Here is a 17,259-nt window from a genome sequence, read left to right on the forward strand (position 1 = left end):
CTTGGTAAACACTGTCCCTTTCTGTGGTATGTGGTCCATTTTTTGGACCTGAGTTAATTAAGTTCTGCTCCTGCTATGAACCATAACCAACCTGAACATGAAAAGATCCAAATGTTATTAAAAGATCCAAAAAGATCCAAAAATTATTAAATTATACGTTATAACTGAATAAACTGAATGATTTGAATTTGAAAATAGTACTTGCAATGACCTGTTTTTGATTCATAATATTAGTCCCACCTGCAATATGCACTACCTCAAAACTAGATGCCCTCCCTCTATCAAATCCTCCCACCAAGTATAGTCTTTGGCACATCAACAGAAACACATTTTGTTGAAATGCTTCCCATGTTGACCTTTCTGCAGGGATTTATGCATCAATGTATTCTCTTTCTATTCAAAATAAAGTTGTCTTTCAAATTGTCCATCTATTTTCTTCTAGATGAGACAATCACACTTATCTTGTCTATGGCCACTTACCTGCTTTGTTTGTCATGGGTTATGCAGGAGCCTATCCCAGCCGGCTACGGGCAAGAGGAGGGGTACACCCTGGATTAGACGCCAGCTCATCGTAGGGCGAGATGAAAGAGAAACAACCTTAAACTCACACTCACATTTACGGGCAATTTGGTGTGACCAGTTCACCTAAGCTGCATGTTTTTGGAGGTGGGAGAAAGCCAGAGAACCCATATAGAGCCCACACAGACATGGGGAGAACATACACAGACAGGAATCAAACCTGGAACCTTCTTGCAGTGGGGCAACAGCACACTGTGGCACCCCACTTTCAAATGATCTCATTCTCTTTTATTGCTCTTGTAGAGTAAATCTTAGTTCTTAAGCATTTAGGTCAAACTGCCCATCTGGCAAGTTGTTTTGTTGGACTACAGCCGTCACATCCTTTCCATCCGTACAACGCTAAAGGTATTTGGTCTTGGCTTTGTGCATTCTCTGTGTTGCCATGCCTTGTTTATAGAATATTTTTAGGGGTGGTGTTAATGCTTTCTGATGTTAGTGTTGATGTTTCCAGGTGCTGGTTGTATCACTAATTTATGCATCCGGTAGTTTAATATAAAACTTAACCATGCTTCACATTTTCTGCAAAGAAATGATGTCCAGTATCATCCAATAAAAATACTAAGTGTTAATAAAGCGATGAGCTTGTATTTTTCATTACACTGTCTCGCTATACTACAATAAATCAGTATAAATAATAATGTCAAGAAAATGGGAGTATTTTATTGTTGAGCAGTTGTTCACATTTTAGAGTGACCTGCCAAAGCAATAACTTTTATTTCACTTTCGGTTACAATTGTGGTTCTTTAGTCAACAATGACAGGAGCCAAATGAAGCAACAGTTCAACCAGTAGCTGATGAGCATGAAGACATGGAGGCAGCCTAGATATTTAACATTTAAACCACACAACATTCACCCCCAATTGCACTTATCATGCCTCATTTTCAATGGAAACCAATTTTTTTGCACTATAAACAGCCCTGCATTCATTGCCAAAGTATTTCAACATGATATGTACATACCACATATTACCCAACTGTATGCACTCACATGCATGGCAGAAAACCCACACAATCACACATGCATTCAAAGAGATGATGGTTTAATTGCCAAGGAGAGATCAGACGGCTGCAGGCCCTCCAGGGAGCTGACCTGCAACAAAGAGGCCACCCAATCACAGCTTGCTCCTGCAGTGACTGTGTTTGCAGCTACAACACTCTTGAGATACATTCTGCTTGGCTTCAGTTAGTTACACCATCAGTGGCAACAATGAAGACTTTATCACTGCTTATCATAGAGAAATTGACATCGATTGCTCATATTTATTCAAAATAAATGGGTGATTAGTGGATCAAAGTATGATTTATGACATATCAAATATTAGCAAACAGGCCATGAATTCATTGTGGATCAATCACTCGAGCAAAAGTAAGTTTCCCTTGATTTATGTGATAATTCTTTACAGCGCTACCGTGATTAATGGACCCGCAAACTATAGTCAGAAAAACCTAATGAAATTAGAATTTAAAATTGTGTTTCATTTGAATGGTAAGGCACCGAGGTAAATAACAAATTGATTCCTCTGTGCAAATGTATTTAATCCATCCAGTTTTACATTAAAACATTACTCAATCCATCTAGACACTGACGGAATGTTACACACCAGCTTTTCTGATGAGGACATATGCCGCTACACTGACTTTTTGTTTTTGCGTTAAGAAATACCTTTAGGTTGGCATTTTGTTTGTTGGTTTTTCTTTGGGGCTTTTCCTTGGTTTTTTTTGTTTTTTGTATTTTTGTTTTTACTATTTTGTACAGTTTTATCAGTGATTATAAAGAAAATGATTATACAAGCACATTGACAGACCTTTTATGCCATGAAAATTCAGCTTTAGTCACCAAGATAAGCCGTTGGAGCCAAACCCCTAACTGCAAGGAGTAGTCACGGTGCAAGAAGAACAAGGCTGTGTAAAGCTGAATTAATACTTATTGTTACACCTATAAAAAAGTTTTATATGTCAAAAAAAAGAAGCTCTGTACCATTGAAACAAACCAGTAAATTATCATCTTAGCAAAGATGTCCAATCCTGTCTTTTGAATGATGACGATGATGGGTTATCATCAAGGTCATACCAGGTTTGTGGTGCAGGGATTCTTTTCACAGAGCAGACTTTTAAAGAATGTTTCACATTGTTATTGTATGCCTGTGTAAAGTGCATGTGCATGTAATTGACACCTCCTTAACAGCAGGGCCATCGGTGGTAGCTGTATCATTGTTCTGTTTCCTGCATGTTTATTCAGCTGAATAGATGTTTACTGAATGTATGCTGAAATTATAGGATCCCACAGCGGCCATGTCTCATAAAACTACCAGAATATTAGATGCACGGGGCTCTTTATGGCGGCCTTGTTTAAAATGGTACTGAAGTGAAATATTGGTAATTTTAAGATATTGTTTCACATGACAGCATCAAGATGGTTGTGATGAGTGAGTATTAGTTTCTGTCTGTTAGGTAGGTCACAAACTCATCACGGGAATTTATCAATCTGTGAGTAACAAAAGTTAACTCTAACATACAGTATTCACTTGGATTCTCTTCACCTCTTGGCGTTTCGTGTTTCGTATTTCCGACTGAACCCGAAGGCATCACCCGTCTCCACGATGCCGTCGCGCGCCTCAACTTTGCCTTGAGGAAACTCAACAGGAATCAAGTCCAGGTGAAATCCGAACTAGTCTGTTTATGACGGTAAAATACGGATAAAACAGTTACTTATGGCTGAAAATAGGATAATGTAATGCAACTCCGTCCAACACAAATTAGATAAAACATCCTCAGAGTAACCTCATGGCGTTAATGATATATGTAGGGTGTTTTAATGTAATAATGACGCAGCAGGTTGGATAGCATTAGTCTTAATTCACTGTTAGCTATTTTGCTAACAACTGAACTGGTGCCTTTACATTTTATCCAAGTGAATTCAAAGGGAATTGTTAACTCTTCTCAATTTACAGGGTTTGTACGTGTAATAAAACGTGGACAGGGCTCGCAATTAAATCTGCTAAGTAACCAATAAGTAAAATGGATTCTTCTATGTGCATTGACATCGCTGAGCTTCATCCCAAATTCTCCCATCCGGTGAGTTCAGGTGACTTTCAGCTAGTTAAACAGAATGAAATGATCTACTGTAACACCCTTCTCCTTACAACAGCTGTATAATAAAACAAGCAACAATAGCCAGAGATGATCATCTAAAATGTTATTTGAATTTTTTTTTCTATTTCAGAAGGTGGTGGGCATCGTCATTGCGAAAACTGATGTCAAAAGCTTCCCCGACAGGAAAAGTCAGTATGTTTTTATACCGCAATATCTATTCTTTTCAGACAGCGCTGCACCTCAGTCTGTTGGGCTGTAGCGCCCTCTACTGGACAAGGGTGTGCATACATTTCACTCATCTCTGATTTCAGATTTCGGTGTGGACAGATTCACTCTTAGCTTCACCATTAAGGACTCACCGGACTTCTTCATTAATGTGACAGGGTGGGGAAGTGACGGATACATCAATGGGCTCGCCAACACTTTCACTATTGGAGAATGTGGTGAGGAGGATGCTATCACAAGCGTATTTTTACGAATCTTAAAAATCCTTGATAACTTGTTGATTTAGATACAATTTTAAATATCTAAGTGTAACTATACTACAGTGAGCATCTTATTAAATATTTATTATGTAGTGTAGAATTAAAAACAATCTGAAAGTAATTGCGACAGTAAGAAAGTAAGATAATTAAGAAAAATGTCAGTAATCTTAAATTATACTTCAATCTTAATGCACAACATTTATTCATATTATTTTTTTGTAGTCATTGTTGACAATCCTTTAGTAACTGGCAAAGATCCAGAGAAAGAGGAAAAATTTTGTCCCACAACAACCAGGTAATTTAAACTTCACCCTCACTCTGCACTGTGTTCTACAACAGAATGATATTGAGATCAACACAGAATTATTCTGAGTAAAATATGTTTAAATCCCCTAAATATGTTAAATATGTTGCTGGTTTAAAGCCCTGAATTTGTCATCACAGTCTCTACAGGTTGTTGTTGTCAGAGGCTCATTCCAAGGTGTACCTGTGTGCTGACATGGACACCATTGACAAGCTGCTGCCACTGATCCACCTGCCTGTGAAAGACTCCAGAGATTTCTATTCTCTGGGAGACATTGTGGCCAATGGGAAGAGTCTGAATAACACAGTGATAAATGTACTGGCTGCAGTGAAGTCGGTAGGGTGTTCTAAAGCTACAGCCCAAAGCACTATTGAAGGAGTTCACCTTTGAATGCATTAAGTAGAAATATTCACATCACAACCCAGTCATGCCCATGTTTAATAAAATATGATCATCACAGTGTTTGACAATGGATGTTTTGATTTGAAGGGTGTGTGTGTGTGTGTGCGTGTGTGTGGTTTGGGCCATAAGTTTGTTTCAGTTGCTTTTGTTCGCAGTATGTCTACATGCATACGATTTGAAGAGTGAATCCAGCTGAGAGGTTTCTAGGGAGCCAGGAGTCATGGTTTCTAATCACAGTGTTGGTCATTGAATCAGTAGGAGTTCCAGATGGTAATGAAATTTTTTGGCTTCAATTGCTTTGTTTTAGGTGTTTTCAAGCAAGGAATGTGAGGGGGAACAAATAATCTCAAAGAAAAACCAAAATTCATTTTCCAAATTCTTCACACACTGATTGCATTAGATTGTGGTTTCTTAGCTGTCATTTTCACCCAAGTGCATTCAGCTATGGGGGAAAATGGGTTGCTAAATTTTCCTGAGAATCAAGACAACAGTAATAAGAAGAAATGAGCTGTTTAAAAAATGTCCTGTATATGGTATGGAAGCCAGTCTTGGAATTCCAGTGAAGCAGGAGTTGGAGGGCTGAGGAGCATGAAGTGGATGCTGAGCAAGGGTTTATTGAGTGAAAGTGAGCTGGAGAATGAAGTTTATCAGAAAGTTGTGATTTGACTCCATCCATACTTAACAAGTTGTTAATAGGCCACCCACTATTTTTTTATTTTTTTAAATTTTGTGTGTGTGTCTTTGTTTGGTGCCATCCTGTGTGTTTTTCTGGAATATAATGTCTTACAGTAAAGTCTACAAAGACATGAGTCAGACTTCAGTGACAGGCCAGACCCCGCAGCCAGTGTCACCACATTTCTTATAGGATGACTCTGTTTACATTTTACAGATCGGAGAACCAAAGTTCTTCACCACTTCAGACAATCGCAAAGGGCAGAGGCTGGAACTGAAGCTTTTTGATGACTCTGTTTCTTCCTTTCCTCTCCTTTGGTGCGTCACGCTCATTTCTTCATTTGGAAAATCAAAAGATTTAGTACTGGTGTTGCTTTCTTGCCATATTGCATTTCATTGGCCCCTTGGATCACCCCTGTATATCTTCAGTGACATGAGGCTTTAAATTATCCTGTATGCTTGTTTGATTTTCACTGTGCTCTCCAAAGTAACTCCCTGACCTCTGGTTCACTCACAGCTGGGACAGAGAAACCATTCAGCTTGCCCAAACTCTGGTACCGAAGGAGACGGGTAGGTCAAGCAGCCATAAAATCAATCTTTACTGCACTGTTATTCCTGCCTGTCACATTCCATTAACACACTGTACTGAAGAGACATGTGGATGCTGATATCTGAAGAAAATCTGTGTTTGTGTTTGAATGAACTTACTGTCGTTTAAACTTTTATTCTTCAAAGTGCTCTTCATAGCAGATGTGAAGATTAACTTTGACAGCTTTCGCAACTGCATGACAGCAGCTGTCAATTCAAAGACCATCGTCACTGTCAATCCTGGTGAGACATGACAGACAGTTGTCTGGCAGGAAGTATCAACTGAGTAACTCTTCAGAATTAACTGTAATGCGATGCTGGGAAACCAACTAACCAGCTTTGGTTGACAATGTGAAGTCAGTTTGCTGTTGTGCTAATCATTTGTTTGCTTCAGACACCAGAGAGGCTAGCCAGTTGTACAGCTATGCTACAGAAGCATCCAAGTCTGGGGCTCTGGATCAGGATGAGGAACCAGAGGATATGACCGGTAGCTTCCAGAGAGGACACTTAGACAGTGAAGACATTTTTAGAATGAGTTTACACTGATTAACATGAAAATACAGAATGAAAGTTAAAACAAGTAGTTGATTCTGACTCAGTTTCATGTACACAATCATCATGTAGCCAGTAGCTCACAACAGGTCTAACACACTGTTGGTTTTGGTGTTTTTTGGTGGATTTGTCCACAGAAAGAAAGATGTATAATTCTTATTATCATAACCCCTGTCTCAACCCCTTCAAGCAATCAGACTGCAGACATGAATGCGTGTTTCTCTTTCTGTGTCTCCAGTGGACTCCATCACTGATGTGTTCACCATGAGCCAGATGAAGCAGAAGGCCCGTGACAATCCTCAGGCTTTCTTTGGCATCTCATACAGCTTCATCTCCAAGCTGGATCTTGACTCTTCCATTTCAAAAGTCATCAGGACGCGGTGGTGAGTTCACTCTGGTGCACAGAGCAGCTGTGTAAGACGTTCTAGTTCCATAAACAATCTGTTGATCGTCTCTCTCGTCTCAGCGCCACCTGTAAGTTTCAAGTGACTGAGGATGCACAGAGCTGCGCTAACCCGTTATGTCCAGCGAGGGATCAGGCCCTTTCGGTCACCACAGGCTTTGACCTGCTGGTGGATTTCACTGATCACACTGGTACTGTGCAGGCCTGCAGCCTCAGGAGCCCAGTGGCAGAGCAGATGCTTGGCTTCACGGTCAGTACCACGGAAGGAGTGATTATTATCCAGCCTCAATTCAGCATTCAGGAGCAACTGTGATGTGGGATCATCCCAGACCAAATTAATGTAATATATAAAATGTATAATAATAAAATAATACAAGCAACTACACTGTTTTATGTTTACCTTTAGACTAAACTGTTCTGAAGAGCTTTTTTATTCTGTCTGGGTATAGAAAAATCACGTTAGATTTTATCTTCTGTAGTCAATAATTTAAATAAACTCTCATAATAATTTCAACACATGGCAGATGTAGCGACTTTGCTATTTCTATTCATACGAGGCAGATAGAGGAGTTCACCAGTCTGGATGATGGCCAACAAACTGCACTGAAGTGGAAGTTTCTATTGGAGAGATTCAAAGTATACCTGAAGGTACAGTGACTTTCATCTCTATACTGTTTGAGTTTTCCACTATAGCATACAGTATGATTATATATTCTTCTAATATGTTACAGATACTCCCCTCCACTAAACTGAAGACTGGAATCAAGGGGATTGTCCTGGCCTGCTCACTTGCTGACCCAGGAGAGGTGAAGCAACACATGTCTGGTCTGCTGGAGCAACTGTCATCACAACACGCTCACTGAGCAGTTCAGCACATGCTGTTGTTGGCTGCCTGACCTGCTGGGTGTTGCTGTTCTCACTGACATGTTAACATGAGTGACAGACTAAGGGGTCTTGTGTTTATGAGTACAATAGGTTTTCTGTGTTACTTATGTATTTATTAAATTAATTTATTTAATATTCTGTTAGTTTTACTGATTTCTTATTTGATGAATAAACTAACATTGATTTAAAATTACATGCAGTAGTATTAGTTGTAGTAGTCGTACTAGTATGTTGTCATACTATTTACATTTACTTTGCACGGTGGCGCACACAGTGGGTGTGGGTTCGAGTCCTGCTCTGTGCGGAGTTCGCATGTTCTCCCCGTGTTCTCCCCGTGTCTGCCTGTTCTCCAGCTTCCTCCCAACTCCAAAAACATGCGCTTCAGGTTAATTGGCCGGACCCAAATTGCCCGTAGGAGTGAGTGTGTGTGCGTGGTTGTCTTTGTGTGTAGCTTCTGCGGCGCACTGGTGTCTTGCCCGAAGTGTCCCCCGCCTCACGCCCTATGCCAGCTGGGATGGGCTGCAGCTCCCCGTGACCCGCTGCGGCAGATAAAGCAGAAGAAAATGGATGGATCCTCACATTTAGTACAATTTGATCATTTTAACTCGAAGAGGGTGGCATGGTGGCGCAGTGGGTAGCGCTGTCGCCGCACAAGGAAGTTGTGGGTTCGAGTCCCGGTCTGTGCTGAGTTTGCATGTTCTCCCCGTGTCTGCGTGGGTTTTCTCCGGGTTCTCCGGCTTCCTCCCACCTCCAAAAACATGCACTTCAGGTTAATCAGCCAAATTGACCATAGGAATGACAGTGTGTGTGCCAAGCGGATGAAGCGGGTTGACAAAATGAATGAATGAATAAATAACTATTTAAGAGTGAAGTTGCTGTAGACCATTATGCACTAAAAGTATCATGGTTTCAAAAAATAAAAAAACAGCTATAGTTCCCGAAGCTCGGCTACTGGCTTGGAAATATCATGCAATAAATAAATAATTGAAGTCGGTCGTGTTTTAAAACTGATCAGATTGTATCTTGACAAACTGCAAAGAAATATTCTGCGCCCTGTGTCAATTTTTCTTGCAAAAACAAACTCGATCAGTAGGTGGAAGCAAAGCTGCCCTTTAAACGTAAAGCGGAACTTTTACTTGTCGTATTTCCAGCGGACGTATTAGCGTGATGTACTTATTTGTCTTCAACAAGAACAACCCAAAGGTAATAACATCCTGTTAAGAGTTCAACTGCAGTTGTCGACGCTTTCATAAATAACAGCATTAATCAACATTTTTGTTGACTTTAACATCTTACTCTCTAATGCCAGTGTAATTTTTAACATGACGCGGTTGTATTGCTAACCCTAAACTAGCCTGATGCTAGTTATTTCTGTACTAATAAACTGCGCCCCTGTTAAAGCTGCATTCAGGTGCCACCCGTAAACCCCAGTATCTGACTTCCTGTGTTTTTCAGCATTGTCACCCATGTCTCTGACCGAGCAGTGACGAGCAGCAGTCAGACATGAATGTGAACCAGGGGACGGTGGGCAGCGACCCGGTCATTCTGGCCACAGCTGGGTATGACCACACCGTCCGATTCTGGCAGGCCCACAGCGGGATCTGCACCAGGACCGTCCAGCACCAGGACTCTGTATCCTTACTGTGACTGGCGGACAGCACTGGGATGTTACATTTGTTTAGGTAGCAGAAATATCCACTGACCCTGAATGACACTCAGTCCATTTATTATCTCTGTGATAACAGAAGTTTTTGTATATTGCCCTAAGATCATCTCCATTATTTATGTATTGTTGTTTCAGTGATGAGAGATTAGATCACGCTGACAGGTAATTGAGTTGTCAAATAAACCTGAAATAACCTGATCCATAACAATCTGCATCTTTAACAATGGCCTCCAGCAAGTAAATTCTCTTGAAGTCACGCCAGACAGGAGTATGATTGCAGCTGCAGGTTTGTTAACAATATTTTTCAAAATTAATCTTCTAAATTCTTGCTATAGTGCCATGCTTCATACACAATTAAAAGCATGACAAATTCACAATAATTTGTTCTTTTAGGTTATCAGCACATCCGCATGTATGACCTGAACTCCAACAATCCCAACCCAGTGATCAACTACGATGGTGTTAGCAAGAATATCACATCTGTGGGCTTCCATGAAGATGGACGCTGGATGTATACAGGAGGAGAAGACTGCATGGCACGCATCTGGGACCTGAGGTACAATAAAAGAAGCTTTCTGTGGAAGAACATGTTTGGTCTGTTGTCAACCAGCCTGACTTTGGGACCTAATGCCGTCCCCAGGTCGAGAAATCTCCAGTGCCAGAGGATTTTCCAGGTCAATGCTCCGATCAACTGTGTTTGCCTGCATCCCAACCAGGTAAGACAAAGCACAACAATTTATAAATTGACAGTATGTGTGTGTGTGTGTTTTGTTTTGTTTTTACTCGTTGTTTTACTTATTGGAACATTTTTGTTTGTAATGTTAAATCTTTTAGACTATTTGCATGTTTCATTGTACATTTTTTAGGCGGAGCTGATTGTTGGAGACCAGAGTGGAGTGATCCATGTCTGGGATCTGAAAACCGACCACAATGAACAGCTCATCCCAGAGCCAGAGGTCTCAGTCAACTCTGTTCACATTGACCCAGATGCTAGTTACATGGCGGCGGTCAACAGCTCGGTCAGTCCCCAGACAGCCCACTTGTGCTTTTTTTCACTACACAAACTCAAGTTAAATGATTGAAAGGGCCTCCTTTGGCCCTTTTGTCCTCCTTTATCAGGGAAACTGTTATGTGTGGAACCTGGCTGGAGGCATTGGAGATGAAGTGACTCAGCTCATTCCTAAAACTAAGATCCCTGCACACAAACGCTACTCGCTCCGCTGCAAGTTCAGCCCTGATTCGACGTGAGTGACATCTTCTTTCTATGCTTACGGTGCAAATAACAAATATTACTGTAGGAGAACTTAAGCTGATTGTTAGGACGTTTCACCCACTGGTCTAACCACAGTGCTGCACTGGCAAAATAGTTAAAACACGAGAGAATTAATTTGCTGATGATTTCGAGCTCTTTCTTTTTGTATTCATCTCTAGCTTGTTGGCCACCTGCTCAGCAGACCAGACCTGTAAGATCTGGAGGACGTCCAACTTCTCTTTGATGACGGAGTTGAGCATCAAGAGCAACAATCCTGGAGAGACGTCTAGAGGCTGGATGTGGGACTGTGCTTTCTCTGGAGACTCCCAGTATATTGTCACTGGTCAGTGTATGAGCTCAGAGAGTCACTTCAACACAAAGTCATTAATGAAGCGCTTTCACATTTTGACACAACGATCCACACTTGTTCTGGTTTTGGAGCACAGTTCTGTAGTATTCAGTTATAAAGTTTGTGTTATCTTATGAATCACATTTTAACAGATAAATAAAGCAAATCCAGGCCTAACTTCTCTCTTTGTAACTTTTAAGTTGAGATAAAGCATTGTTTCAGAGAGAAGATGATTAGTTGTTGATATCATCGGTGTAAATGTGTCATGACATTCGTTCCTATCCAACAGCTTCTTCAGACAACCTGGCTCGACTGTGGTGTGTGGAGACTGGAGAGATCAAGAGGGAATACAGTGGCCACCAGAAAGCTGTGGTGTGTTTGGCTTTTAATGACAGTGTGTTGGGCTGAGGAAGAGTGAAGTCATGAAGAGGAGATGGGGGACCAAGAAAAGTTCTAAAGAAAGGACAGTTATACATTGGTACGAAAAAGTTTGGACACCCTGGCAATTTCCATTATTTTCTTTAATAAATCATGGGCCGTTTGGATCAGCAACTTTTCTTTATCAAAAACTGATACACACTAAGCTCTGGCGTGACTTCATTATTCTCAAGAATCTGCTGATACTAAGCGTAATCCATGCAATCCTCAACTTCAACAGGATTCCCAGTACCTGCACTGGCTGGTACTGGGAATGATGATGGATCTTCCACCAAATTTTACTGTGGGTGGTAAGTGTTTTGCTTGGACTGCTGTGCTCTTTTGCCACCATGCAAAACCCCCTTTGTTATGACCAAATAACTCAATCTTTGTTTCATTGGGTCACAGCACCTTTTTCCAAAATGAAGCTGGCTTGTCCAAATTTGCTTTTGTATACCTCGAGCGACTCTGTTTGGGATGTGTGCAAGAAAGCCTTCTCCTGTATCTCCTGTACAGCTTCACCTTGTGCTGAACGATGTACACCATCATTTTGTAGTTTCTTGGTGGTCTTTGATATGTATGTGACCATTCTCACCTTCACTTTTGTCTCTGTAATATATTTTGTGGGCTGCCACTTCTGATCTTAACAAGATTTGTGTTTGTGGTCTATTCATTTCATCACTGTGTTCCTCAAAGTGGAAAATGACAGCTGAAGAGTCTCAGCTAGCTTTTTGTAGCCTTCCCCTAAACCATGTGGTTGAAGAAACACAAAATGCAATTGGCCAACTTAAATACATTTTCTCATAATTAAACGTGTTGATGAGTTTCAAGGCTTGATGAGCTCACCAAGCCAATGTTGTGTTCCAGTTAACCAGTGCTAAGAAGTTACGGGTGTTCAAATCAACAAAACTATCGGGAACCCGTGGACATTCCACGATAAAACAATAATATCAGACTTGGTTTGTTTTCTTTTTTTTTCTTTGCTTACAAGGGTGCCCAAATTTTTGCACCTGTGTAATTTGTTTTGATGCATATTGCACATCTTCTGTTGACTTCAGATATAATACTGCATCCATCAGTTTTTTGATAGATCAAAATGAAGTTGTTGATGCAAACACCCAATGATTTTTAAATGGAAATATTGGAAATTGTCAGGAGTGCCCAAACTTCTTTATACCACCGCAAGAACAATGGGCTGTGATGGAAGAAGTGTGGTCGTTAAGTTCCAGACATGATCATGTTGAGACGGAAGATGGAATCTTTGTTTTGTTTATAGTTTTCTCTTTTTTCCAGATTTGTCTAAATATTTCAGCATCACTGTAAAGACAGAATTTACAAAGTAAAAAATTCCACTACAGATGAACATCCAACCATTTGTACCACATTGAGGTGTGCAGGGAAAATCAATCTGATTAAAGTAAGATATTCATCAGATAAACCTGATTGCTCTGAGCACAACTCTACATCATTTATCAACTTTTGTTTAAATTTTGAACATTTAATCAAAAGGACATTATTTGTACTAACATGGATGTTATATTTTCCACGTATAATTCCTTTAATTCTCTTAATTTACTGAGATTTTGTTTTCCTATCAATTCAAAACCATAGTCGACCAAACCATCAACCCTTCATCCCATGTTTTAGAGGTTTGAAGTGATTTTATTTGAGGTGGTCAAGCCTTTCAACTTTGTCCTTTTAATCTGAAACTATTCAAATAATGCACAGGTCTTTTATTGGACAGACCAAAACACAATGGTTACACATAATGGACATTGCAGCGGTGGATTATAGGACATGCAGTCGGAGCCGTGTACAAAAAAGGATCTTTCTTCTATAGTCTCTGAAAGGGAGAGAGAATTACACAGGAAGAGAGTGACGATGGAGCACTGGTGATAAACATGACAACTTGTCTCCTTCTCCACTCCCTCTCAGTGGCATGGAAATGAAGTGCCAGGGTTTCCTGGTTTTCTGGGGGCTGTATGGCACAAAGCGAACAGTCAAAGCTGGCTTTTGTCTGTTCTTTTCTTTCTTTCTTTTTGGAGAGCAGCCTAAAAGACAACGGGTTCCCTGATCACTTGCTGGGAGGAGAGGAGGAGAAGGCACTCATTCTGGTAGATAGTAGAAGCACACAGACACGCAGACGTTGCTGGGAAAGCAGATGTCGATGCAGAAGTAGACCAGCCTCTGTTTGCCCGGGCCTGAAGACAGCAGAGATTTGACCGACAGGCCAAGAGAACATGACAAAATCGCAGCGTAAACAGCAGCATAGGATGGATTAACATATTAGAATACAGTAATTTGATATCTGTAGTTTTTCCTAACATTAGGGTTTTATAAAATACAGTTTTATATACAGTTTTAAAGTAGCCTCATCACTGATTCATATCAAGGCTCTTAAGCAACACATACAGCAACACTACTATCGACTGGTACATGTGTACACTTTTGTTGTCATTTTACTGCCTCAGCAAAAAGGTCACAGAATAATCTCAGGTTGCAGGGTGACTCTTAGTTTGCTGAGCTGCCAGCTGACTACATTTAAAAACCCTCCTACAGCGTCTGTCTGTGGATTCCGGCTCGTTGATCCCAAACTCTTCTGGTTTTATAACATGAGGTTGTCGAAATTTGACACTCCAGGTTTGTGGTATACAGGAGGTCTACAGGTCTTTACTGTTACCAGGTTACTTTTTAAAATTTTGATCATTTACGAAACTCCTTTGGTTGATTCTGTCATTCTTGCAAGCAAAACTGGCAAAAATGTTGCCTAATTCTCAAAGAAGCATGCCACCCAAATTGTCTGAATGATGCCTTTTGAGTGTTTTTTGTACAGAACACTATAGAACAGACAACCTGTAGAGAGAAATACTGCTGATAATCATTAGATTCTGATTTACCTAAAATGTATAAACATTTTCTTTAAAAGACATTTGATGCTCGTGTCTGATGAGTCTGACTTTTCTTACCCTCTGCCCTCTTTGTCCAGTGGACAGGCCTGTCCCGACACAGATCCTGGACATGCGTGGATAATTCCACCTGAGTGGCTGCCAGCACCCCCCGAAACTCTGTCTGCCTCTGGGTCTCGTTCCCACACAGGTGGAAGTGACTCTGCTGTGACAACACAAGAGTTTTGTCCTCTGTGGTTATCAATGGGGACTCTAAATCAGCAAAGTCATATAATAAGTGTGAGAGATCATTTTCGTATCATGTTTAGCTCAAAGACAAAAACTTAGACCCCAAAACTGATCAGCCTGACATTTTCACTGATGAGGTCAACATGGCTGCATTTGCTCTGTTATTCTCCATAAAAGCTGTGTGTAATTGCACCCTCACATTTCTGATTGGCTCTGATAGGGAACCACTTAACGCGCCGTGATGCTCGAGTGGGTCGCAACAGAATCAGTCTTCCCACCAAGAGGACCATTGTGCTGCAGGAGAGAAGGACAAACCACAGCTACTCTCCATCTATACGGGGCCCGGAGCCTCTGATTGCAGATTGAGTGACTGCAATCAATGGCAAGTATAGGTGAAAGAGATACGTGACACTGCAAGACAGGATGAGAACGATGCTCTGGGGCTTGGCTCGTGATCCATGGAAATGGGTTATTGTGCAAACAAAAAAAAGATACCTATTCAGTATCTGTTCAACCTATTCTCAAACCGCAGCTGTGGCCTTTCACCTGTTCATATTGTCGAACTACAACTACAAATCCAGAGATTGACCGAAAAGCAGACGCACACGGGTCTTCTGTCACTCACCAGAGCAGCAGACTGCATTCTAATTCATCAGGAGAGTCTTAAAAGCTAAAGAGCTCTCACACAAACTAACCATTGTGCCCACTCCCCTGATACCGGCTCTCCTGTAAGAAGATCCTGGGCAACGCCGAGAGGTGGGGGGGGGGGTCCTGGAGGGATCAGATGGACGGAAGAATTCAGCCATGAAGAGGGGGGAGAGGGAGACTACACTTGCCCTCCACGCTCTGTGCATTTCACCCCTTATTTTCAAAGAGCAAACAATTCATCAAAAACCTGTGAGGTCTGGCGTGTCCTGGCTGAGTGGAGCCTCGGGAGTCAGGCATGAGTCCCAGGCAGAAAACCCAGTTCACACATTGGTTCAGGTGGTTTTAGAAACAGCTGGAGAAGCGTCAAAGGCAACCACCACTACCATTCCGATCATTAACCCTTTTGCACGTTGAGCTTTGTGGTCTCACACATCATAAATGCAATGACACGAGTGCTTGGTACCTGCTGCTCTTGGAGGAGAGCGTGAACATTGTCGTAGTCAGACTGGCCCATCTGTTCCAGGAAGCAGCTGTCCTGGTCCACAGGTTTGTAACATATCAAACCCTATGATACAACAGCACTCAGTCAGATATTCAATGTAGAAGTTCACTGTTGTTGTTTTAGTCCGACACATGAAGTGTCTCAGATCTTTACTGAATGAAACAGATAAAATCAAATGCACATCACCCAGACGCACATGTTTGATATCAAAGAGAACAGTGGACGTCTTATTCTCCGGTGACATCAGTGAATAGGTCACCAGGTCATTCTGCCGGTCCACAACGACTGACTGGTTGATCAGAAGCCCGTCCAGATCTGGAGCTGTGATTCGGACAATCTGTGAGGACTGTCAAGAGCAGGTCAGTCACAGGGAGGTAAGAAATATCCGCCGTCAGGGTGAACTTCTGGTGGGAGCCATAAATACCTGAGAGGGAGGTTCCAAGGGCCCCAGGTGCCCCGTCAAGCCAAGGGCGATGATGACCAGGAGGAGAGAGGCTGGTAGGCTGACCCAGAATGCCTTGTGTGGGAAGTGGAACTGGGAGGATGCATCAGAATCCCCCTGATGAGATGATTCCACACACAAGAACCAGAGACACATATTTAGAAGGTACTTTTTATTATTATGGGATGCAAATCAAGGCAAGCAAAGATTTCAACTAAAAGTATCTAGAAATAAAACAATAAAACATATTTACAAAATGAAAAAAGTATCTGGAAATTGCATCATGTCACGCTATTGATGCTGGTTTGATTAGCATTTGCCTCAGGCAGTACTTGCTACCTTAAAGTAAAGGTCATCCTCTCACCGAGCACCGGGCCTCCTCCAAATGGTCGTCTGAACATTTCCAACACCTCAACATCCTGTGTCCCTTGACGGCTCCTCACTCGATAGGCTCCCTTCTCGTTTCAGCGGTCGTCATGGAACTGTGGTCATGACCAGCACTAACTGAGGCTCAGTACACCTGGTCAGCTTGTCTTTGTCCCCACATACCCCCCCCTTCTTCTTCTTCTTCCTCCTCCTCCTTCACCCACACTGTTCCCTTCCAAATAGTTACCCAAACCGAACAAAATTCTCCTTGTTAGTTTTCCACTTTATTATTCCTGCCATATTGTCCTTTTTTTGGGTATTTCTAATATGTCTCCCTAACGTTATCCATCTGTTCTGTCACTCAAACACACATAATGAGAAGACTTGGCCACCCTCCTCTGACCACACAATGGACAAAGAGGTGAGGCAGTCGCAGCATGGAAGGCATCCTTCATCGGGTGAGAGACGATAACCACTTTTTACTGTTGCTGCACCCAGTCGATGACAGGTCAAGGTCACT

The 17,259-nt window shown here is 41.6% G+C and overlaps 3 protein-coding genes across 7 annotated transcripts; 2 read left to right on the top strand and 1 right to left on the bottom strand.

Annotated features, from left to right (window-relative positions):
* The first annotated feature begins 3,147 nt into the window (after positions 1-3,147).
* Positions 3,148-8,101, top strand: meiob (meiosis specific with OB-fold). Of its 4 annotated transcripts, none has more exons than XM_068305472.1 (14): positions 3,148-3,235; positions 3,531-3,654; positions 3,803-3,860; positions 3,984-4,115; positions 4,380-4,452; positions 4,602-4,797; positions 5,753-5,853; positions 6,053-6,105; positions 6,271-6,366; positions 6,518-6,610; positions 6,914-7,058; positions 7,142-7,328; positions 7,640-7,726; positions 7,810-8,101. In XM_068305472.1, exons 2-14 carry the CDS (start codon positions 3,598-3,600, stop codon positions 7,939-7,941), a joined length of 1,410 nt encoding a protein of 469 aa, XP_068161573.1. In that variant the 5' UTR covers positions 3,148-3,235; positions 3,531-3,597; the 3' UTR covers positions 7,942-8,101. The 4 variants fall into 4 exon arrangements, with proteins under 4 accessions (XP_068161573.1, XP_068161575.1, XP_068161577.1 ...); XM_068305473.1 differs by having other exon boundaries at positions 3,215-3,264; XM_068305474.1 differs by lacking the exon at positions 6,518-6,610.
* Positions 8,102-9,073: 972 nt separating this feature from the next.
* mlst8 (MTOR associated protein, LST8 homolog (S. cerevisiae)) lies at positions 9,074-12,299 on the top strand. The gene is made up of 9 exons (XM_068305390.1): positions 9,074-9,166; positions 9,419-9,595; positions 9,864-9,915; positions 10,023-10,185; positions 10,270-10,345; positions 10,496-10,648; positions 10,749-10,873; positions 11,061-11,224; positions 11,520-12,299. Exons 2-9 carry the CDS (start codon positions 9,467-9,469, stop codon positions 11,636-11,638), a joined length of 981 nt encoding a protein of 326 aa, XP_068161491.1. The 5' UTR covers positions 9,074-9,166; positions 9,419-9,466; the 3' UTR covers positions 11,639-12,299.
* Positions 12,300-13,274: 975 nt separating this feature from the next.
* On the bottom strand, positions 13,275-17,154 carry bricd5 (BRICHOS domain containing 5). Of its 2 annotated transcripts, none has more exons than XM_068306089.1 (6): positions 16,738-17,154; positions 16,356-16,490; positions 16,128-16,277; positions 15,893-15,994; positions 14,614-14,755; positions 13,275-13,848 (listed from the first exon to the last, which is right to left on the bottom strand). In XM_068306089.1, the coding sequence occupies exons 1-6, from the start codon at positions 16,789-16,791 to the stop codon at positions 13,754-13,756; spliced, it is 678 nt and encodes a 225-aa protein (XP_068162190.1). In that variant the 5' UTR covers positions 16,792-17,154; the 3' UTR covers positions 13,275-13,753. The 2 variants fall into 2 exon arrangements, with proteins under 2 accessions (XP_068162190.1, XP_068162189.1); XM_068306088.1 differs by having other exon boundaries at positions 14,614-14,758.
* Between the last annotated feature and the right edge of the window lie 105 nt (positions 17,155-17,259).

This window comes from Antennarius striatus, chromosome 21 (assembly GCF_040054535.1).
Source record: "Antennarius striatus isolate MH-2024 chromosome 21, ASM4005453v1, whole genome shotgun sequence".
NCBI classification, from domain to species: domain Eukaryota; kingdom Metazoa; phylum Chordata; class Actinopteri; order Lophiiformes; family Antennariidae; genus Antennarius; species Antennarius striatus.